General features: G+C 42.4%; 1 protein-coding gene across 3 annotated transcripts in view; it reads left to right on the plus strand.

Annotated features, from left to right (window-relative positions):
- PPP2R5E (protein phosphatase 2 regulatory subunit B'epsilon) overlaps nt 1-23,724 on the plus strand; it is a 2,371,886-nt gene that overhangs the window by 2,258,489 nt on the left and 89,673 nt on the right. For 2 of the 3 annotated variants that reach the window (XM_044074552.1, XM_044074553.1), the window contains exon 13: nt 17,444-17,545. In XM_044074552.1, the coding sequence (XP_043930487.1) occupies nt 17,444-17,545 (102 nt within the window). Of the gene's footprint in view, nt 1-17,443; nt 17,546-18,403; nt 18,486-23,724 lie in introns of those variants that run through there. The other variant, XM_044074554.1, reaches the window with a different exon arrangement.

The following is a 23,724-nucleotide window of genomic DNA, read 5'->3' on the forward strand; positions in this document are numbered from 1 at the left end:
CAATATCAAACATTACTACAGTTTTCAAAAGCAAAGATAAAAATCCAGAAATTCAGGTCTGTAGACCAGTTTATCTAACTTCTTTAATGAGTAAATGTTTTGTATGGCGAAGTCATTAAATGTCAAGAACAAACTGATAAAAACAACTCGGGTTACCAACTCCAAAAAACCTCGCTTACAGCTCCCAAACACAGTAAATAACCATGAACGAATATAAAAGTTGCTAATTTATTAAGCGTTCTTTTTAAAATTCACTTTTCATCGAGTACACCTTACTCAACTTCATCAGATGCAAATCTGCTTGGCCCTCTTGCCATTCCGCATTTGCTCGTCGACACTGTGCGGTCTTCGCAATGTTTTCCCATTGAATACACTATTCCTGGATCTCCCTCTAATAGGCAGACAACCCTCCGTATACTCGACGAAAAGTGGATTTTAAAAAGAACGCTTAATAAATCAACAACTTTTTTATTCGTTCATGGTTATTTACTGTGTTTGGGAGCTGTAAGCGAGGTTTTTTGGAGTTCAAGCTGTTTTTTTGAAGTCATGAAATGTGCCAAATAATAAATCTGATCTTTCTCATTTGCACCAAAAAGTATATGTCACCGGGAGATCCATTCTGACTAACCTAGTAGAATTTTGTAACCAAATTAATTTGGCAAGGGATTTAGGATTAGCTGCTGGGGTGATTCTAAATTGATTCAGCCAGGGATTTGATACCCTTCCTCACATTACCATACTTGAGGCTTTAATGTTAACATGTAAATAATCCATACTTAGTAAAGTAGATGGGTAACTTTCTAGATGGTAGAACACACTGTATTGTTGTACAAGGAATTAAGTCTGAGTACTTGCCAAACCACCTTGGTGTCCAAAGATTCTTACACTACATTTTCAGAGTAATACGTATAACTAAAAAAGAGAAAAGTTTCACTTAAAGACGAGCTACACTTTGAGATGATCTGCCTAATAATATAAGAAACAGAACAGAAATGGAGGATACTTAGAGAATACCAGATTAGCTAATCATTATTTCTTAATGCACATAAATTAATCTAGCATTATGGACTTCATTCCATGCCTATTCATTTATGTAGGTACAATTTGCTTAGAATAAGAAAGTGCTGGCTCAAAAAGAGAAGGCTAGTTGTAGAACTAAAGACAGAGCAAAGAAGAAAAGAACTTATAAGAATGTGGTCAGTAATATTTTATTAACCAACTGGGAGGTGTCAAGTTCTCTGGTAGAAGAGCAGGAGGAAGTTAGTCTGATCAGAGGTGAGGATCTCAACAAGAAAACTTTATATCCCTGCCTTGGTTGTCATCACAATAGTGTCTGTGTGTGTGTGTGTGTTGGTTAGAGGTAGAGAAACTGTTATGTAACTGTGATCATGTCACATCTTAGATCATGTGCTAGGGCCAGGACAGGAAAGACCAGCACAGAGGGCTGGGGACCTCAACCTGCTGGAAAGCTCATGCAGATTGTGAAGATAAAAATTTAAATAAATTCAGTACAGGAAACTACAATAGTGCATTATAGATGGAAATTAGTCACAGTTTGAAGACTTGTTTAAAAACAAGAAGTACAGTAAGGTGAGACGGTCAGCAGGGCTGTGAGATTAGTTGTACAAAACTATTCAGACATATAGAAGTGGATAGTGAGGAGGAAGATGCATCATGCCAGATCAAGCAAAGAAATGGAGTTGACTAACTGATATAAGACTATTATTTTACAGACATTTAAGAGATTACAAAAACAGTGAAGATTAAATTGAGTTACCTAGCTAACACATTTACAAAGCAACAAAAATGTGTGGTACCAGCTTGAGAGAGGAAGAAAAATAGGGATGAGGACACAGAGAAATAATGGGAGAAAGTGATGAAAAACTCAGAAGACTGCATACTAGGAACATAGAGCTACCACCCCTGCATGTCCTGAGAAACCCTTGTCCCCCCTAAAAAAATGGTAGTTATGCAAGCTCAACCACTAAGTGACATAGCTTTGAAATTTGAATGTGTTGAGATGTTATGCAAAGCTTCAGTTCTGTTTTCAGGTATATGTGGCCAGACAGTTTGCGAATGGTGCCATGCTTTAATATGTGTGAGGGTATCTTTATTTCAACAGGTAGATATTCTAGCTGTTTACAAATAAAACTGTGACATTTACTAGGTGGTCAAGATATTTCAAAAGGCTTTAGATTAATTTGCCATCGGGCAGTATCATAGTGGAACCTATTTTAACCATTTCATATATCTGAAATTAAATTTGTTTCTCAAGCTAGCTCTGGCATGTGTCCTGAAGTGGGAGACTCCTGCTTGGAAGACTGTTTAGCATGTACAGTAGTGCATGACCAGTAATTTAGTTCAGAACTGGCCCCACTGTAATACAGCCCTACCCCATTCTGGTTAATTCCCATTCAGTTGTTCAATGAAGCTCTACCTTGCTTTGAAATCAGCAGCTGCCCCTTAGTATTACTTGGGGCAAAATTACCACATAGTTTCTACACAGCTCTCTTTATTACTGTGTATTGCTTTTTCATTCACTGCACATATCCACACTAGTACCAAGAACTGCACATAACTGGAACCAGTGTTAGACATTTAGGAAGTGCCAAATATGTCAGAGTTCTATTCAACACAGTCAGCAGAAAAGATTAAATTAGAAAATGGGGCAACTCATGATAAGACTTGATGTGGCAACAGAGTGTTGAGTTCCCACTAGGCAACATCAATACCATTTTTTGAGAAAAAAATTGATATATCAAAGGAAGCAAACTTCAGACTGATACTGAACAGGAAATATGCAGTCCCCATAGATGAAGCTATAAGAAACTGAGAACAGAGAGAACACTGCCACACCAGTCAAGAGTAAGAAACATTTCCAAAACAATGCAACTTATGTCTGTACCTTGGCAGTCCACTGGCATAAACAGAACATTCTTCATATACACCAAAGGTCTCATCACTGGAGTGGCATGATTATCTTCAATTAAACTTTGACATGTGAGGATATCAAAAGTACCTCCTCTCCAAAGGACATGAGTTTCCACCTTGCTTAGGACTACAAAACACAAAGAAACTAAGGGTCATAGTGCTAAACACTAGGAGTTTAAATCAGAAACTGCATGCACTGGAAGATGCTGATGTCTGTGCGGTCACAGAAACCTAGCTCAAGGCCGCAGAAAGTACCATAGCCTTGCAAGGCTACAATGCCTACCACACTTTCAGATCGTAAATTGAAGATGCGAGAACCAAAGGAGGTGGAGTATCTCCTTCTTCTTTCGGCTTTTCCCAGTTAGGGGTCGCCACAGCGGATCACCTGTCTGTTCATGATTGGCAGTGGAGTTTTACGGTGTCGAGTTGCCAGCCCGGCACCCAACCTTCCACAGAAGGCACACACACTCACACCTAGGGCCAATTTAGAGTGTCCAATCCACCTAGAGCATGTCTTTGGGATGTGAAAGGAAACCGGAGCACCTGGAGGAAACCCACAGGGAGGGCATGCAGACTCCACACACAAGGCACCCCAGCTGAGGATCGAAATGGAGAACCTCTTGCTGTGAGGTGGCAATGTTAACCGCTGCACCACCGCAGCCGCCCAAGGTGGAGTATCTATCTTCATTAAAGATAATTACATCAGCAGACTGGTTAGACAAGAAAACTCTGTGGGGCTACTCCAAGTCCATATTACTGTGAGTAAGACCTCCCTTCAGGTCATTGTCAGTTACAGGTCCCTTCCTTGAACCAAGATGCCCACACAGCTTATTTAGACCTACTTGGGCCAGTTTGAAGTACAACCGAACACCCTGGTCATGGGTGACTTCAGCTATCCTTCCATTAATTGAGAAACTTATACGAGTCCAAACTCAGTCGCACAAAAGTTCCTGGACTTAAACTCAAATGCCCTGGAACAAATAGTGCACCACCCCATAAGGGGCTCCAATATACTAAACCTGGTCCTCACCAATGTGAGTGACCAATGCAACGCCTCAAGTGTAGGGCCCGCACTCGTTAAATCTGACCATAAGTCAGTTATTTTTGAAGTAGCAGTGGCACCAGTACTTCCCAAAGGAGATGTCATGCTAAAAAACTTCACCAAAGCTAACTATACACTCCAAAGGAAAGGTATAATTGACTTCCAAACTCCAGTTTCCACAGATGGCATTGTTGACTATACTAAGGTATACACTGATGCCCTGTATAAACTTCTTCACAGCCGTGCCGGATAGGATTAAAGCAAGATCAAGAAAAAACAAACCATCCTGCTGGACATATATGTAGCATTAATAAATTATATGGTATGCAAAAGAAGCTGCTGTCTAAAAATACAAAAGTGAGATCCCAGAACTGGAAGAAGACCTTTAGCATGAGCAAGCAAATAAGACGACTTGTAAAATCTTCAGAGACCAAATATGATTAAAATTTAGAAAACATAGCCAAGGAGAATAACCATAATCCTTTCTTCAGCTACATCCGCAGCCTAAAAGGTAGGACCCAGATGTGTGCTGAACTAATTGTGGATGGCATCACACACACTGACCCTGCAGAAATTGCAGACTTTCTAGCAGACAGGTTTGGTGAAAATTTCACCCCCTATCAGCCCAAGCACACCACAAACCATGATTCATATCCTGTTCCCTGTATCTTCAAAGAACAAGTCATCAATACTCTCGACAAGGCTAAGAACAAGGCCTTCTTGGGACCAGATGGCATTCTGGGCTGTGTTCTTAATGCTCTAAAACAAGAGCTACCTACTCCATTAGGCACTCTCTATTCAACCACAGCCGGAGTACTGGCTTTGTCACTACTGAATGGAAAACGGTGACTGTTTCCCCCTTCACCTCTTATTTGGTCAGGTATGTTGTGAAATGGCTCACAGGCAACACTCAAAATGGAAGACTTTACCACTTCCAGCAAACCTGTTACCAGTGGGGTCTCCTGTAGATATAAGTCTTAATTCCCATTTACTAATATCTCATCAGACCCATTATTGAATGTAGTCCCCCTTTTGTCTTGAATTTGTCTAAACACAGCACTCAACTTGAAAGACCTCAAAGATTGCTAACTAAAAAGTTAATTGGCCTCAAAAATATTAGTTAGAGTAGAATGCCAGCTCTGTCTCTGTACTCCATTTCTTAGTGTTCCCTTTGGGAATTTCTGTTTAGCCTTTCAAGACATAAGGTCAAAGTCAGATCTTTTGTGTAACTCATCCAAATATATGGTTCTTCAACTACCTGGTTAAAAACTAAGTTCATCAAAATATAAAAAAGACACATTGGTCTGATAGAGTAATATACCAACATATATCCCCTCACCTCTGAAACAAACTACTTCTACATATGAAGCAGAATAGCTCCTTTACCACCATCAATGTAAGCGCTCTGTCTTGTCATGTAACCTAACTTCTTTCTACCCTAGCTTGTGCTAACTAGCTTTCATTGTGTTTTTTTTTTAGCATAGCATCTTTGATTTACTTTGTATGTAAATGCATATGTGTGTATATATATATATATATATATATATATATATATATATCGTGATTTGTCAGTATCTTTGTATGTAAGTCATTTATTTACTGTCTTTATTCCGTAAAACCAACTTTGGTGTTCATTTTATATGTAGCACATCTGTATTGCATAATGTCTTTTGTTTTGTATATAATGTCATGCTACTGTTGTGTATACCCTTGAGCTGAGACTGAAGAAAGTCCACTGAGATCGGTACTCTAACAGTTAACAAATTGAAATAAAATAAACCTAGATAATTAAATGGGCAGCCATGTGGTCTATTTTGTATTGCCCTTCTAGAGGCTGGAGGGAAAATTTGAATATGGGTTACTAGCTATGCCTGCAGTGATCTGCAGACTGATTTGCCTGGTAATTAAGTATGCATCTATATATATTACAGTAGGTCAGTTTACTAATAGATTGAATGAATGTTAAGTTGAATGACATTTAAATGAAAAATATTAGACCTCGAATCATCAAACTACCCTTAACTGCAAGACTTACCCAACAACTAAACAAAAACACTAGCAACATTCACACCCTCTTACACTAATAGTTTCATACACACCATACTTTCCATTGATGAAACACACAAGTACATTTGTCCAGTAATCATCTTAAAGTTGCAGTTTAACTAAATGTACATTTTGCAAACGGCAGTCATTCTGTTACAGTAAAGTACAGCATATGTTTCTGTATACTTTTACATACAGTAGGTGCAGTTGTATAGAGAATTGCATTTCATGGGAAGTAATAGGGAGAAAGGTCAGTTGTGCAGAGAAGTAGATACAGAAGGAAGTAGGTTAGAGAAAATGGAATGGAAGTGAAATAGAGTAATGGTGATATGAGAGGAAGGATCCTTAGCTGAGAGGTATTGGTCTTTTCATTTGAGTGAAATAAGCAAGAATGCTTATGGATCTATGCTGCATGACTGAGCACTTGCTCGCTACCTTTCTTTTTATCCTTGCCAGTTATGTTTTTCTCTCATACTGTTAAGTAATCTTTAACAGATCACATACATTGGAGTAATACTTTTTTTGTGTAGAAATTCTTGTTGCCTTCTGTGATTCAGCCATAATATGGTTGAGGTTTGTTCTCTGAGATCACTTGAGCTGTTCACTCTTTTCATCTGAGAAAGTTCTACAAGGAAAACACATGCAACTGTAAAGACCTTCAGGGAAAGCCTTGCACTTTGAGCATTATAGCCTCTATAAGGGAGTTGTTACATTTATCTGCAGTAACATGCTGCACATAATTAGTCATATGATTCATATTGCTGACTTTTGAGTAGGTTTCTGTCGTTGTGTCTTTCGGCTTTTCCCGGTTAGGGGTCGCCACAGTGGAACACCGGTCTGCTAATGATTAGCCGTAGATTTTTACGTGCCGGGTTGCCGGCCCTGACGCACTGCCTTCAACGAAGGTACGCCCATTCACGCATGTCTCCACACAGATGACGCTCTAGCTGAGAATCGAACAGGACAACGTCTTACTGTGAGGCGACAACGCTACCGCAGCAAGGTTTTTGTTAAACAGTAATAATACTGATTTCGATACCGTTAAAGCCATTCAAATGGTAAAGTAAGAAAACCAATCACTGAATTAGATAAATTTCAAATCACATATCATTAAGCCTTTCAGTTTTCAAAGTTTTCATCTTGTAGATATAGTACCTTCTGTCAACTAATTCAAGCCTGAAACACCTTATTTGCATACTTCCAATCATAGTCAGCCTTAGGCATAGAACAAGTAGGCAGCCATCCAGGGCATCACTCTAACAGGGGAACTTTTCCAGTATTTTTGTTTATTTTTTGTAGTAAAAAAATGGTTTCTTTAAAATGTGTTGAATGAATACAGGAAAAACTGAAAGATACGACAAAGCATGAGAAAAACGAAAGAAAGGATGGTGCAAGTAGACCACAATGGGGCACCAGGTAGTGTAGGGGGGTCGCTGTGGAGGCCCTTTGCCTAGGGCAACAGTTGACTAAACCAGTCCTGCTTCCAGTCAACAAATAAACAAGTCACTGGCATTATCTGATTTCAGAACAAGAACTTATTCAGTTCCTTAAGCTTTCCAACCTTAAATCAGAATGGTTTGCATTGAAAAATGGGTTCCTGGAGCATTTTTTATAATTTCATGTTTGTGGCTCGAGTTCATACTGCTTACTGTGGCATGGCAGAGTCACAGAAGTAAGAAGTTTGCCTGTAGTTTTGGATTCAAAATGTTTTCATTACAGCAAGAATTGCTGTCATGACAATCTGCTTTTGTACATTCAGTTGGATTAGGTCTCATAAAAACATCGAGCTAAAATCTGTGTATCTAATTCACATGACATTTGAACATCAAATGGGGCATATATTTTCCTGCTTACAGTAAGAATGTGGGATACTACTCAGAAACGTGTTTAAAAAAACAGTGACAAAATTATGGAAACAAGTAAGCACATTATCAAACAGACTGTAAAATATGGAGACTTCAAACGAATCGTATAGCAAAATTCTACTACACAAGGTCATTTACTTTCCCTTTAGGAAAAGGGAGTTATAAGATGTATGCTGTCTCTCTCTCTTTAAATTATTGTTGCCATTAATATGTTGGTCATATAGTTGTTTTTCTATGTATTAGACAGCTTCAAAAGTCACGTGACATGGGGAGGATTCAGAAAATTGTGGGAAGGAATAAATCAAGCTTGAAAATAAGGACATAGCTGCAGAAATAGGGAGATCCTAATCAGGCCTAAAAATTGGAATGTTCCTTCAAAATAGAGTGAGTTGAGAGATCACATCCTGAGGATCTTAGATTTTTCATTGTGAGCCATTACATCAGGCAGCGCCTCATCTGAATTATTCAACTAAATTTTATTTAAAATTGTTCATTTTTGGAAGAGGGAAGAGGTATGCCCTTCACATCTCCTCATGCAGGGGGCAGTTACTATTTGTTTGTTTGTTTCAACTCTGAGAGAGAAAGGTACGACTCTAATGACCCTCAGTTGACTATCTTGTTCCCAGTCACTGAATAAGGCCTAATACAGAATGCCATCCTTTTTAGTTTGGCCTTGATTAGCACATTTTTTTTTTTAACTTTTCCAAGAAACATTTTGCAAATTTCAGAAGCATTGTGTGTGTTGTGTTTGAAAGTTGTGATGGTTTCTCCGTGAAAATTTCACTAGCACCTGCTAAAGTGATAACAGAAACATGTTCACCAAATATTTTTGCCATTACCTCACCTGCACACAGCACACTGAAAGACCAACACACAGACTAATCATGAGAAAAATGGTAGCAGCATTTGATTGTAGTATTATATGCATAAACTGCATAAATTAGTGCATGCTGTATGTTAACCATGTATACTACTGGCTGCACTACATAGGATCTGTGTAACCTATGTAGTGTTGTGTGCAAGTAACATCTCTTTCCTGCAAATAGTCTATATAGAGCAACATACCAGAGTAGTGACGTTGTGTCTGTACTCTATATCAGTGTACATTCTGTTTAAAAATAACCCGGACAAATTACGTTTTATTTATTTCCTTTGTAAGGTAGTGTCGTATTCTTTTACCTTAAAAGAAGACGCGAGACAATGGTGTGCAGTTAGTACCAACTCCAAGCTTTATTGACCGGTCAACATACATGCAATGCAATGCAACAACTTCCTGTCTCGCAGCCTTTATATCATGCACGTTCCCCCGCCCCCACAGAACACTAGCTACGGCAAGACAACCCAGTCCATTGAATACACCACATCTCCCTTTCCATAAGGCCCCTTTTCACTTAGCACCAAACCCAGATCTATTCAATTACTCCCACTTTACTACGACTTGGTACATTGACACCAAATGCTCACTTAGCCACATTCAGATTACTATAAACCCCCAAGACATTGTTATTTCTGCCTGGAACTTCACAGATCCAAGCGGTCCGGCTTATTAATAACTCTTCCAGATCTGGTCCTCACCACATCACCCGGAGTCCGGGGTTCCGGGGGAAGGCCATTGCAAGATGGCAAGGCCTCTTCGACCTTACTTGGCACATTTTCCCGACACCCAGGGTTTGGTTCACAGTCAGGCTCAGGTAAGGGAATCAAATGCACGCGGTTTCGCCGCACAGTCCCTTGCGGCACGTCAACCTTGAAAGACCTCGGCGAGCAATGGTTTTGATCTACCATACCTGGGGTCTTCAGATCTGTCACCCACACCTGGTCACCAGGCAACACATTCCCCAACGGCCTGGCCCGATGGCGTCTGTTGTAGATTTCGCCATTATACACCCTCTTCTCCCCCTCTTTCCCCCTGAGCCTTCTCCAATCAGGCAGAGCAGGGTCCAACTGTGGAGGATAAATCGGGAGGGAAGTCCGCAACCGTCGTCCCATAAGAAGTTCCGCAGGGCTATAACCATTCTGCAGCGGCGTTGTCCGGTACGCCAAGAGAGCCATGTACGGATCTGTACTTTTCTTTAGCAGATTCTTCACCGTCTGCACCGCCCGTTCCGCCTCCCCGTTACTCTGCGGGAACCTGGGGCTGCTTGTAACATGGTCGAAGCCATAAGCGGTTGCAAAGGCCGCAAAAGACTGCCCTGAAAACTGAGGTCCATTATCAGACACAAGTACCTCTGGGATACCATGGCGAGCGAAGAAAGATTTTAGGTGGATGATGACCTCGTTGGATGTGGTATGGTTCAACAATGCAATCTCGAGAAACCTGGAGAAGTAGTCTACAACAAGAAGGTAAGTATGTCCTTTCAATTCAAACAAATCCGCGCCCACTCTTTGCCATGGACGGTCAGGGTATGCCGTTGGAAGGAGGGGCTCAGGAGGATTCCTTCTCTCTGAGATGCACGTCCTGCATCTTAAGACCATGTCATTTATCTGTTGGCTAAGCCCAGGCCACCAAACGGTCTGACAGGCTCTGGCTTTGCACTTCACAATGCCTTGATGTCCCTCATGCAACTTCGACAACACCTCATTACGCATGGCAGAGGGGATAACAAGGCGCGAATCTTTCAAAAGCAACCCATCTTTCACTGTCAGAGTAAAACGATCTGGCCAGTAGTTCTTCAGTAAAGGTTCCTGGTTCGCATACGGCGGCCACCCCTGGCTGCACAAGTCCATAACCCGCACACACACACTGTCCGCTTTCAGCTGCTCCCGTAGGGTTTGGAGGAAGGATGGCTTCACCTGCATGTTTTCCACAATACTATGCACATATATATCCGTATCCTCCATTAACTCTGTTTCCTCCGGGGTTAGCCTGGTTTTAAGTGGAGAACGTGACAGGGCATCTGCCACCCACAGTGATTTCCCTGGAGCATATTGCACCGTGTACGAAAACTGCATCAGCCTCATCCTGAAGCGTTGAATTCTGGGCGGTAAAAGATCCAACGCCTGGCCACCCAGCAGGGAGACCAAGGGTTTATGGTCAGTCTCTAGACAAAATGGTTTGCCCAATAGGTAATCTCGGAAGCGTTCACATGCCCAGGTAGATGCCAAAGCCTCTTTTTCAACCTGGGCATATCGTTGCTCTGTGGGCGAGAGTGACCTCGATGCGTATGCCACGGGTCTCCAGCCATCCTCCCATTGTTGCTGCAACACACTCCCCAACCCAAAGGATGATGCATCTGCGGAAACCTTCGTATTCCTCTTCGGGTCATACACAGCCAGAACTGGAGGTGAGGTGATTGCCTCTTTTAAATCATTAAATGCCTTCTCCTGATCCCCACCCCAGTACCAGCTGTTCTTTTTTGATAATAAGTCTCTCAAAGCTCTATCCCTCTCAGCCAAATGAGGGATGAACTTCCCCACCTGATTCACCATGCCCAGGAAACTTCTGAGTTCTCCTACTGTAGCAGGTGCTGTCATCTCTGTGATGGACGCGGTCCGCCTTGGATCCGGGCTTATACCAGAACTCGTAATGACATGGCCCAAGAAGGTCACTGTGCCTCTCGACAGGTCACATTTCTCTATATTCAACGTAATACCAGCTTCTTCCAGCCTCTTAAGTACTGCATGAAGTCGGGCATCGTGCTCCTCCTGGCAACGCCCCCAGACCAACACATCGTCTATGTGACAAATCACACCCTCTAGTCCTTCAATGACCTCTGCCATCATGCGTTGAAAGTGTTCCGGTGCAGAATTAATGCCAAAGGGAAGGCGGTTAAAGCGGAAACGGCCAAAAGGGGTTATGAATGTGGTAAGCGCAGCCGACTCCTCCGACAAAGGAATTTGCCAAAATCCCATATTGGCATCCAGCTTGCTAAACACCTTCGCCCCAGCAAGCATCCCAAGACTCTGCTCAACCGAGGGCAGCACGAACCTTTCCCTGCATACGTATTCATTTAACTTAGTGTAGTCTACACACAGTCTCAGCCTGTTACTGTCTTTCTTTGGGACTACCACCATGCCTGCACACCAATCGGTAGGCTCTTCCATTCTGGTAACAACGCCCAGCGCCTCCATCCTCTTTAGCTCCTCTTTCACTTTCCCCATCAATGGCAGTGGTATCCTCCTGGGGGTCTTCAGGGAATAAGGCACCGCCTTAGGTTGGAGCTTTATGTGGTATTTCCGCTGCACTACCCCCAACCCAGAGCACAACTCCGGGTAAGAGGCCTTCAAAGACGCCATGGTGATAGAGTCAACACGTTTCAGGAGACCCAGACCCAAAATAGCAGGAAGGCCCAAAAGCGGCATGCGGAGTCCCTGCACAACATACACTTTCTCGCATGTCTGTCTCTGTCCGTAGCTGAGCTTAAGCTCCAAGGATCCTATAACCACCAATGGCATCCCTCCAGGACCCAGCAAGGGTTTCTCCGGCCGCTGGAGCACAGGAGCGTTCCTCCCACGGAACAAGTTGTGCAGGTTTGACTTGGAAATAACAGTGACATCTGCCCCCGTGTCAAGCTTAAAAGTCATAGGTGTGCCCTGTATTTGCACCTCCACAATCCAAGAATGGTTCCCGGAAGAGACAGAGCCAAGGAAGAACCCCTGTTCATCACGCTCCCCCGGCTCCTCGTCTTCCTCAATACTCTGCACTGCCTTGAACTGTCGGCAAACCCGCTGATAGTGGCCCTTCTTCCCACACCAGCGACATCTTGCAGCAGTCGCGGGGCATAGGAGTCTATGGTGAAATGGCCCCCCACACCTGTAACACAGCGAGGCCGGAGCGTCTTTACTCTTGTGCTGCTGGCGCTGAAAATTTGGCGCCAAAGGCTTGCCCCAACTTTTCAAGCCCTCCGGTCTGCGTCTGGTGTCCGGTGGTGACTGCACAGCGTTCACGTTGTACTGCAAGGCGGGACTGTCACACCTCAAGGCCGTTTGCTGCTTCTTAACCTCCTCCGACTGTCTGGCCATATTTACGGCCCTCTCTAAGTCCAACTCTTTTCCCATCTGCATCCGCTCAGACAGTCTAGTATCTGCTAGGCCCACAACAATTCTATCCCTTATAAGCTCGTCATGTAACGTCCCGTAATTGCAGTGTTCGGCTAAAGCATGCAAGGCAGTAACAAAAGCATCAACAGTCTCATTCAGTTCTTGTTTCCTCATATTAAATCGTGCACGTTCATACACAATGTTCTTTTTGACGATAAAGAACTTTTCAAAACCCTCCTTCACTTTAGCATACTCCTGGTGCTCTGCCTCGGTCAGCTTGAGGCCTCTCAAAACGTCATCTGCCTCATCGCCCATGCAGTATATCAGGGTGTTCACCTGGTTCCCCTCTGGGTTGGAGGATAAGTTGCTGGCCTGCCGGAACCGTTCAAACCGGCGTATCCACCGTGTCCATTCGTGGGGTTTGGAGAAGTCAAAGGGCTCTGGCGGCTGGATACTGAACGTAGCATTGGGAGCACTGGTCGCCATATTGATTCTAGCACGTGGCTGCCGACCATTCTCGTCATCCGACATGTCCGCTTTCCACACCACTTGGCCCCTCGTACAATCGTCAACAAAAGGTCAGCACTCCCAAGCACAGCCACACAGCACTTCTGACACCATGTCGTATTCTTTTACCTTAAAAGAAGACGCGAGACAATGGTGTGCAGTTAGTACCAACTCCAAGCTTTATTGACCGGTCAACATACATGCAATGCAATGCAACAACTTCCTGTCTCGCAGCCTTTATATCATGCACGTTCCCCCGCCCCCACAGAACACTAGCTACGGCAAGACAACCCAGTCCATTGAATACACCACAGGTAGGGCCCCCTTCCTTAACTGACTTTATTTCCATCTTTAAAACAAGCAAGTGAGATTCAAGGGTTAAATGGGATCCCTCCCCTTTTCAAATGGAATTAACAGTAAAGGTAATAGAACTGCAACAGAATTACTGTACCAGGGCCAAGCATGCTCAGTGTAGTACTTTGCATGATGCAGTTACACAAATCAAATGGAATTGGTTGGCACCTGACGTATTACATAGTCACTGTAAGCTATAACACATGAACTTTATAGTTTAAAACAGTTCCTGGAGAATTAACTTATTCACATTTCAAAGATCGCATCAAAGGGGAAACCAACTCATATTTTTACATTAAAAAGTGTTTGCCTTCATCTTTTTGCATGTGAACATACTTATTTTTTACAAAAAAGTGAGTTTTAAGACACGCATCGAGGGGGAAAATAGTTTTAAAAAAGCTTCACAAATTCGGAATTCTAAAGTTCTCCTGTCTTATTTGTGGCAGGAGTATTCATATGCCAGCAAGAGGTGTGTAGGTCACTTTGGGGCCCATGTCTGATTACATTGCATTGCATTAGCATACTTCAGACATCTGAAACTGTTATTTAATTGCCAACCTGTTAAATTAACAGTTTGGCAAAAACTTAATTTTTTTTTTTTCCAAACTGTTAATTTAACAAGTTTATGGTTTATTTGTATATGCATGCATATGTATATATGTTTGCTGAGTAGCTGGGCTGATGAAGTGATCACATTCAGAAACAACCCAGGCTCAGTGAGCAAATCATTACAACATGAAAGAATACTGTAGGAGCATCGGAGCAATATTAGGCAAGCAGTAGGACCACTCCAGTGGCGCAGAGGGATAAAGCCCTGACTACAGCCCTGGCTTCGTTTAGTGGCTTGGGTGATTGATGGAGCAGCAGGGATGAATGGGCATTGCTATTTTGGGGAGGCTGGTGATGTAAGTGTCTTCGGGGGGTTATTTGGGTCTCTATTGTGATGATCTCTGTTGGAGACTACAGCATCCAATTGCATGCCCACCCCCTCAGACATAACCACGTCATCGTATAGGAGGAGGGAATGGATAGGATGTAACTAAAAAAAAAAATATATATATACACACACACACACACACACACACACACACACACACACACACACACACACACATACTTTCAACGCATGTGAATGGCAAAGATCCCCTGGACGCCCTAAGGTCCCAGGATCGACTGTGGAGGATTAACATAATTAAGTCTGGAGGGGTTTAGGTAAGACCTAGCATGGATGTGTGAGGCACTAGTAGCAATGATGTAAGAATGAAGTAAGGAAGGAGGAACAAAAAATATACAAAGCAAACAGTTAACAGGGGGGACCATAAGATGCATATTCATATATAACTTTAAGTAGATAAACTTTAACATTTTTACCACTCTGTTTTGAGCACTTAATAGTTCTCACCTCCCAAATCAAGCAGTGCTAAATATATATGTGTGTGTATGTGTATAATATATATATATATATATATATATATTCTACCTTTTTACAGTGTCAGAAATACCTTTTGTCTAAAGAAAAGATTAAAGATATTAAAAGATGGATCTAGAATTGTAACCAAGTCTCATCTGTTTGAGTTCCAGTAACTTGCTAACAAATATATATATTTGCAACCATTAGCAAGTTAAAAAAAAAGTATTTTTGCAGGGGAACAAGTACCCCCCACGTGAGGGCTCATCCGCCACCCCTCTGCTCTCTAAATTTAATTCCTCCAAGGTTGTAGTAACTCATAGAAAGTCTCTAGGTTCAAGTGTCATACACTCAAATACGCAAGCAAGCATTCAGCTATGAGCAGCTGAACAGTGAACACCTAGAACAGTACTAAGTAAAATACAGCCTTAAATGAACTTCTGTTTAATTACCTACTTATCATGTACAAAACTCCCATTTTCAGATAAGTGTTAACTTGTGCAATTGCAGATTGTATGCAGTAGCCAGATGCAGATTTTAATTCATACATTTAAGTCACGGTGTAAGAGTAGTAGTTCTTGTACATAACTAAAAATATGTAGTTTAAGCATTTTAAAGTGTACCTTGAAGTGTGGGCTTGAGTAGACCTTTGTGTTTTACTAATGGTGCAGTGGAGATAAATTATTCAGAATCAGTAGTGTGTTAACTTTGCAAGTCTCTAGCTGAAAAGTTTGTCATTGTTCTGTTTGAACATGGTAAATGGCCAGAATAGTGTTTTATTGGAATCATAGGTGCACATTTCTTCTTTCGGCTTTTCACGGTTATGGGTCGCCACAGTGGAACTCCTGTCCGCTAATGATTGGCAGTCGGTTTTTATGGTGCTGAGGTGCCAGCCCGACACCCAACCTTCAACGAAGGCACGCCCATTCACGCATGTCTTTCGAACGCCACTCGACCGTGGGGAGGACATGCAGACTCCACTCAGAAGGAGCTCCAGCCGAGAATCAAACTGGAGAACCTCTTACTGTTGTGTAAATAACACTAAAATGGTTTGTGGTTCTCACTGCATTGTGTAAAATGCACTTAACTGTTTAGAGTTAGAGAAACTGGGATTGATTATTCTGCAGAATCTAGTACAGAGATGTTGATGGAATAACTTGTTTTGGTCTAACTTGATTTTTCTCTTTTTTCTATCAGTCATTATCTTAATATTGTTAACTGTTGATTTGGATAGCAAGTTCTATATTTCGGGTCTATATCATATGAACGAAAGCTTAATGAGTGAAAAAATGCTGGACATCGAAAACAGTATGGGGGGGCTGTGCCCCCCACACCCCCCGCTAAATATATATATATATATATATATATATATATATATATATATATATATATATATATATATATATATATATATATACCAGCTCTTAGATCGCACTACAGTGAGGAAAGGGTAAATACTCCAATCTTCACTGTACAACGATCCCACAACACGCATCTCGATGTCTGGCATTTTCGCTCATTAGAGCGGTCGCTTATATGAACTTTCGTTCATATGGTGTAGACCCCTATATTTCATACATCTGCATTTATTACTATTAGTTTTGCAGTCCATAAGGTTGTTTTTTTTTGTGGCTCTTTCTTGAAGAAAAAATTAGGCCACTGAGACCAGACTAGTTACCAAAAATAGAATAAGTATCACTACAGAGCAACTGATTTCAGTGTTTTATTTAATGACTATTGACAGCTTGCATAGAGGTTAGTAGAAGCGAACAAGTATATTACTTTACTGTTACCATTGTCTGGCTTGGTCCACTAGATCTATGACTTGTTTTGTGGCGACACCCAAGATGGTATTTATGCAAACTGAGGGAATTTCTTTACTTTTTGAAAAGTGCTGTGGTATCTTTAACATGCTTCTAAGCTACCATCAACTAGGTAGGGTTGTAGTTTAGTCTCTCATTTGTAGGATAGCACATCAGGAATGCAGCACTGCTTCCCAGAGATGCACTGCGATGTCATTATTATACCATGAACCCAAGTATGTGGTGTGGAGATAAAAACCCTCGACCTTCTGATCCTCCTGGCATCAGAAGCAAGTGCCACAAACCAGTGTCATTGATACTGCACTGTATGGCAAAATAAAATATGTGATATTTAAAATAAGTTTGTGTAGTGTGTAACACTTTTGTTAACAGGTGTAATTTCAGGTTTGTAAATGTTTCTCTATGCGCTACTCACTTTGCTAAATGCTTATTACCTGTTAATTGCCCTAATTTACTTTTGCTTTTTTCATTTCTCACTGTTATTCAGTGCAATCGTGGCTCTAGTCTACAACGTATTAAAGGCATTTATGGAAATGAACAGCACCTTGTTTGATGAACTTACAGCTACATACAAGTCAGATCGCCAGCGGTAATGTATTTTCAGTTAAGATTTGTATCTGTAAATACAAGTGCTGCTTTCACTGTTTAGGGTTTCCTCTGTTTTACATACAGGTTGAGCTACTTGAACTTAGGCCTCTGCAAGTAACACCTGCCTTTCTTGAACATTGTATATGTTTAATTTTCCCCTCAAGGTTCCACATCGTGTCATAGCCTTTGAAAGGTGCTTGTGTACTCTATCCCTTATGAAATAAGTTTGTAGTGGTCTAGGTCACTGATCCCTTAGAAGTACAAGCTCATAATGAGTTGGGGTAGGCTTTAATGCAGCCTCTGCTGTATTCCTCTTTGCTGTGATGCTGTGTGTCACTCGTATGCTGAGCTTCACTTCTACAGTGTTTAGAACCATTCCATCTATTCATAATTCACATAAACGATGCTGCATCTTCCACGTGCAACAGTGTTTCTCTCATTCAGGTGTATTTCAGATGTTTACTTTTCATGCACTTTTGTTTCATGATTTTTAAATGTGGGCTTTGAAAAAGAACTCTGTACCCACTTGTTATGAGGTGTGTGAAATATTCATTGCTTTTAATTAAATTTTGTCAAGCAAATATAAATGTACTCCATACTTTGTGACATGTAGTCCTCACTAAACATGGAAATGTTTGTTGTGGGATGTATAACTTTATGGTCCTCTGTACAGTGGTAGGATTGCTTTCCTATATTTCTACTAAACTAGCATCCTGCTAGCAACAGCATTGTGATGCTTTATTTTATAATAACCCTTGTTTGTTTAGTATTGTCCTGCTCCATTTTTCCTTAATGAGAACCAAAGGGCCATATACAGTCTTTATGTATCCCGGTGTCTAATTGTTTGTTTGTTTTTCAGATGCTGTACCTTGCACGCACCAGTTTATGCACAGCCTGGGCTGTCCAGTTGCACCACTGGCAAGTAGGATCTGTGAACAGATTTAAGTGATAACTCACATTTGTTTGTGGTAGTGTAGTGTTATCCATGACTGATATGATTTAACCACCAGAGCAAAGCCTGAGTGATCAGACAAAGCCAGCTGTGGCTGAACCTGTGTTACCCACATCCAGACATCAGTTGTTACCATTATATTATGACATTCCTTAAATTTTTTGCCTTTTTAAAATAATGTCATTGTATTGAGGAACTTCTTCTGTGACATGATCTGGTCCATCTTCAGGACCAGTAGAACCTAAAGTGCATGCTTTAGTAAGCTTGTCATTTGGAATTTTCTTAGAGTGTAACTCCTTCTCCTTACCTGAAGTGGGATGTGCTCTGTTCTCCTGATCTTTCTTGCTGCTCTTTATACCTGAGAACTGGCTCAAGGCATTTCCATCTTCAAGTTGTTCTTCATTCATTCATTGTTGTTTTGGTGCTCATTGTTTCTGTGAAGTCATATGTTAGGTTAAACACATTTCTAGACTTTTCTATAATGAATTTGAAGTTGTGCCCTCCTCCCCATTAAGATGCCTTTTTTTCCTGCTCTTTCACTCGATTCTGCTCCTGGTACAAGTGTTTTTTTTTTTTGTAGAAGTGTTTATTTTCAGTTATGAAAATTGTGGTTATCTTAGCACTGTTATAGTTGCTGTGTTATTATTTAGGTGTTTGTTTTGGCAGATTTGTCTCTAATGATTGTTTTATGTTTAATTGCTACTACAGTGGAGGCCAAAATGACAGGTTTCAAGACCTTTGAGTTCTTTGGCCATAAGTCCACAAAAGGATCAATGTGTGGTGTGTGTAGAGTGTCTTCTTACTCCATTTAAAAATCACGTGACATTTGAAATGCCTTTGTAAAAGAGCACCTTAATCAATAAAAAATAAGTTGATATTAAAGGGTATGTTGCCAAGAGATGATTTGTCCTGTGATGAGCCATATTGTACCCAAGCTGTTCAAAGGATTAAGCTTGTTAGTTTTCTAAATGCAGAACAAAAGAAAAAGAGCAAGCACTCTAAGGGAAGGCAAAAAAACTTCTGTCCCTCAAAATAAGAAGAGTGTGGATGATACGTTTTCAAGTCCTATGTTCCTAAAATTATAGTTAATGTTGAGAGTCAACAATCCTAACTTTCCAGACTGGATAGTCTTTTCTCTTTATCTAAAGTGGAATTAAGCAGGTTCACTTCCTGTAAATCATTGTTTGCCATATTGATTTATTCATTTCACTCACAGTGTAGTCACTTTGTGGTGGCAGTTAGAGATGAGGGGAAGAGGATGATGGCTCTTCTGCAAGCCCAGATTGTGTTGGGTCTTGTCATTTCCCCTTCTGGCTTCAGGGTGGATTTTCCATCTATGTTTTTCTGATGTTTTCTTGTCCTTTCAGTGTGTGGTGCCTTTCCTAGCAAGGCTGGTTAGCAGCGTACAGGTGCCAGAGTCAGTGATGATAGATGCAGTGGGACAACTATATTCTTGAGCTTGGTATTACAGCTGTTCCCAAGACCACCGTCTGCCTTGATTATGCCATCAGTGTTGGTGTCAGTACTGTCTGTTCCATGTTACCCTTTCATTACCTGGTATCTTGGCTGAGGCATTGGCTGATTTTGGTAATGATTCCTTTGGTGATGTCCTTCTATTCATATGCTGTTATATCCATAACATGAAGGGAGTTTGCCTCCGGTTGACTCATACATCTGGCTGTTTTACAAAAGATAAATGCTACTGTGAAGGTGCATGCAATGGCCTGCATCACTCAGCATATGTCAGCCATAAACAGAAGTTTGTATAAAGCAGACATCAGCAAACACCTGCCTCAGAACTTTTCTGCCTCCTTTGTGACTGCCAGCTCCAGTCGTCACTCACTTGGGAAACTGACTTTGTGCTTGTCCAAGTTCAGATAAGTACCCCGTAGGCGTTTGTGTTTGTTTCTTGCTTCTGTGTTGTGGGTTAATGTCAGGTAGAAAGGACAAGTGTCTGTGTGAAAGGCAAATTCCACATAAGGACTCACACTAGGCCCAGACCATGATCATACCACTTGTGAGATCTGTAAGGCCTTTATACCTAAGACTGTTGGGAGCCATTTGGCCATTCTAAAACTATACTTAGCGAGTCAGTGTCTGAAATATTTAGCTAGTGATATGGACCTGAAGGGAACTTTGGATGAGCCGCCCACAAAAAACACCAAGAAGCCTTGGCCTGAAGCTATGACTGCACCCTCTCTTCCAACCGTACCTCTTGATGGCCAATGAAGGCCTGTAGTCAGTCGGAATATGCAGACCTTCTGCTGATGGTTACTGGGGGGGGTGTTAAGGAGGCTGCTAGCATGTCTCAGAGTGCATCGCAGTCGTCTGACCCGAGTGCCGGGGGGGGGGGGCTCGGCTTATTTTCTCCAAAGGCCTGCATGGGGTTCCTAAATTTTTTGTGAAAATGTTCTCTCAGATATCGTAGAGTGTCGCCAAACATCTGGTCCTCCTCCTCTCCATCGCATCTTAGACATCTCTGCGTCAGATGCTCCCAAAAATTAAAAAAAAAAAAACAAACATACTGCTCCTACTCAGACCATGTCGTCAGATCAAACCCCTGACTGGTAGGCTTTTACCCAAGGCCTACTTAACATTCTGCTCCTGCCCAGGCCCTTTCAGGTTCCACTCCTAAGAGTAAGCCGTTGGCTGACATTTCCTCTGAGGAAGAGGAATCTTCTGGGGATGAATTCCTCACTTACATCTTTCAAATTGCCTCCCCTCTAGGGTATGCTTCCCCAGAGGAGGAGTCAAATTAACTGATTCCCCTGGGGATGACATACCCTTTGAGGAGACAATTGTACAAATGAAGGACTTTTTTTTAAATAGGACTGTAGTCAGGTTTTTAGCCCTAGAAGAGGTATTATGACCTCGTGCAAATGGAGTCCCCTAACCCGTCTGCTGTTCCCTCTGTCCATCCTGCCTTTTTGGATGCATTCCTGGCTGCTTCCCAACCCCCTGCAACAAAACGCTTTGACAGATTTTATAAAGTCCTTGAAGATGTGAAGTTCCTCTTCAAGGCCCCTTCTGCAGACCCATCACCTATTTCTGTGGCTGCAGGTAAAACTTCTTCCCTCTACTTCCTTACTCCCCTCGGAAAAGGAAAGCAGACTCATGGAAAGATTAGGCAAAAAAGTCTGTACTTCTGCCACCTTAGCTGAGACAGCCATAAACTATCAGACTAATATGGCCAAATATTCCTTGGCCCTTCTGACAGATGCCATTAAATAATTGGGTGACTTACCTGATTCCCCCAACAAGACAAAGATTGCTAGCTTATTGAGTTCCAAGTTACCAGACACTATAAAGTGTAGTTATGACGCAGTGGAGGCTTCTGGTAGAGCTGCTTCCTTAGGGTCAGTCATCAGGAGATAGTCCTGGCTTAGGCTACAGCTTCTGCCATATGACATTAAAACCAAACTAATGGACGCACCCTTGGATAACAAGGCCTTGTTCGGTTCTGTGGCTGCAGAGTTCTTTAAGGCTCTTCAAGAGAGGGGGAAAGAGCTTCAGGACCTCAGGCATATATTTGTGTCCCCAGTTCCCTGCTTCCAGAGGAACTACCTGGCTAGGACTGCCTTTGTGAGAAGTCCTTCCAGACACACGTCCTCCAAAGGGAAGAAAGATTCCAGGAAGCAGACTCCTTCCAGGACTTCTCCCTCCACTCAGCTTAAAAGCAGCCTTTTCAGGCCAAACCTGGTACTCTGTGACTACCAGGCCTTAACCTCAGATACCCCACTCTCCCTGCATCTCTCCCTCTCCTTCCCCACTTGGAAACAGATTACCCAAGACTCTTGGGTCCTCTCAGTCATAAAACAGTGTTATTTCATGGTGTGGGAGTCCAGACCAGCCTTCAAAGGCATTCCTCAACCCCCCTCGAGACCAAATGGCTTTCTTTCCTCCAGTCCTGCAGGCCCTCCTCTCGCAAGGCACAATTCAAGAGGTACCCCAAGATCTAAGAGGGAAAGGATTTTACTCCAGAATGTTCCTGTTCCCCAGGAAAGAAGGTCCCTGGAGACCTATCTTGTACTTATCTCATCTAAACACCTACCTTAAGGTCCCCTCCTTTTGGATGCTGACTCTTCCAACTCTCTTTCCCCTGATCCTCCCTCAGCCCTACATATAGTGTACTTAGATATAAAGGATGCCTATCTGCACTTTCCAGTCCATCCTCTTTTCAGGAAATTCCTTTGTTTCTCAGTGGGTTCTGCACATTTTCAGTTCTGTGCTTTGCCATTTGGTCTCTCTGTGTTCCCATGGGTGTTCACAAAGTGCCTAGCCCCAGTCATTGCCTTTGCCAGAATGCAGGGGATCCAGCTCTTCCCTTATCTGGATGATATCCTCATCCAGGCATCGTCTCCACAGATGGTTCAACAGCATCTGGACTACGCCATCTGCCTAATGGAGAGGCCTGGGTTTTACCATAAACCTTCAAAAATCTTCTCTGACCCCCTCATAGGACCATGTGTTCTTAGGATGCAAGTTTCTCACAGGGCAAATGATAGCCTGTCTTCCGCCAGACAAGATTCTGGCCCTCACCTCTTATTTCCAGGGAATTCTTTCTCTCCAAGCCCTTTCCACCAGTGAGTTTCTGAGGCTTTTGAGATTCATGGCCTCCACCATTCCTGTGGCACTGTTAGCAAGACTACACATGAGGAAATTTCAGTGGTACTTAAGGACAGTCTGGAAACAACACCTGCACCCTCTGGAGTTTATGGCACCGCTCTTACCCTGCCTATCCAGGGAACTAGAGTGGTGGATTGTTCAGATTGCAGACAGTCCAGGTTTTCCCGTACAACCCCTCCCCCCAATCAGGATCTGTACACAGATGCTTCAGGCTCGGGTTGGGGGGGGGGCAACTGTAGAAGACTGGAGAGTGAGGGAAACATGGACCCACCCCCAGCAGATGGATCACATCAACATCAAAGAGATGAGACCCTTGATATTTGCCCTTCGAATCTTCAAGGATCAAATCCGCCCAGGAGTGCTGAGATGGTACACAGGCAACACCATGGTGCTGTGGTGCATCAACAAGCAAGGGGGGGCAAAGTCCTACATCCTATGCAGATTGGCTTTGCAGGTGTGGGAGATTGGCCAACAGAGACAAGTATCCCTCCTAGCCGTCTACATACCTTCAGCCGAGAATGTGATGGCAGACTCTGTAAAGCAGGTCTATGACTCAATCCCACGAATGGATGTTAAACAGATATGTGTTTCTGGACCGGGTC

This window comes from Protopterus annectens, chromosome 6.part0 (genome assembly GCF_019279795.1).
Source record: "Protopterus annectens isolate FY-2018-M chromosome 6.part0, PAN1.0, whole genome shotgun sequence".
NCBI lineage: Eukaryota > Metazoa > Chordata > Ceratodontiformes > Protopteridae > Protopterus > Protopterus annectens.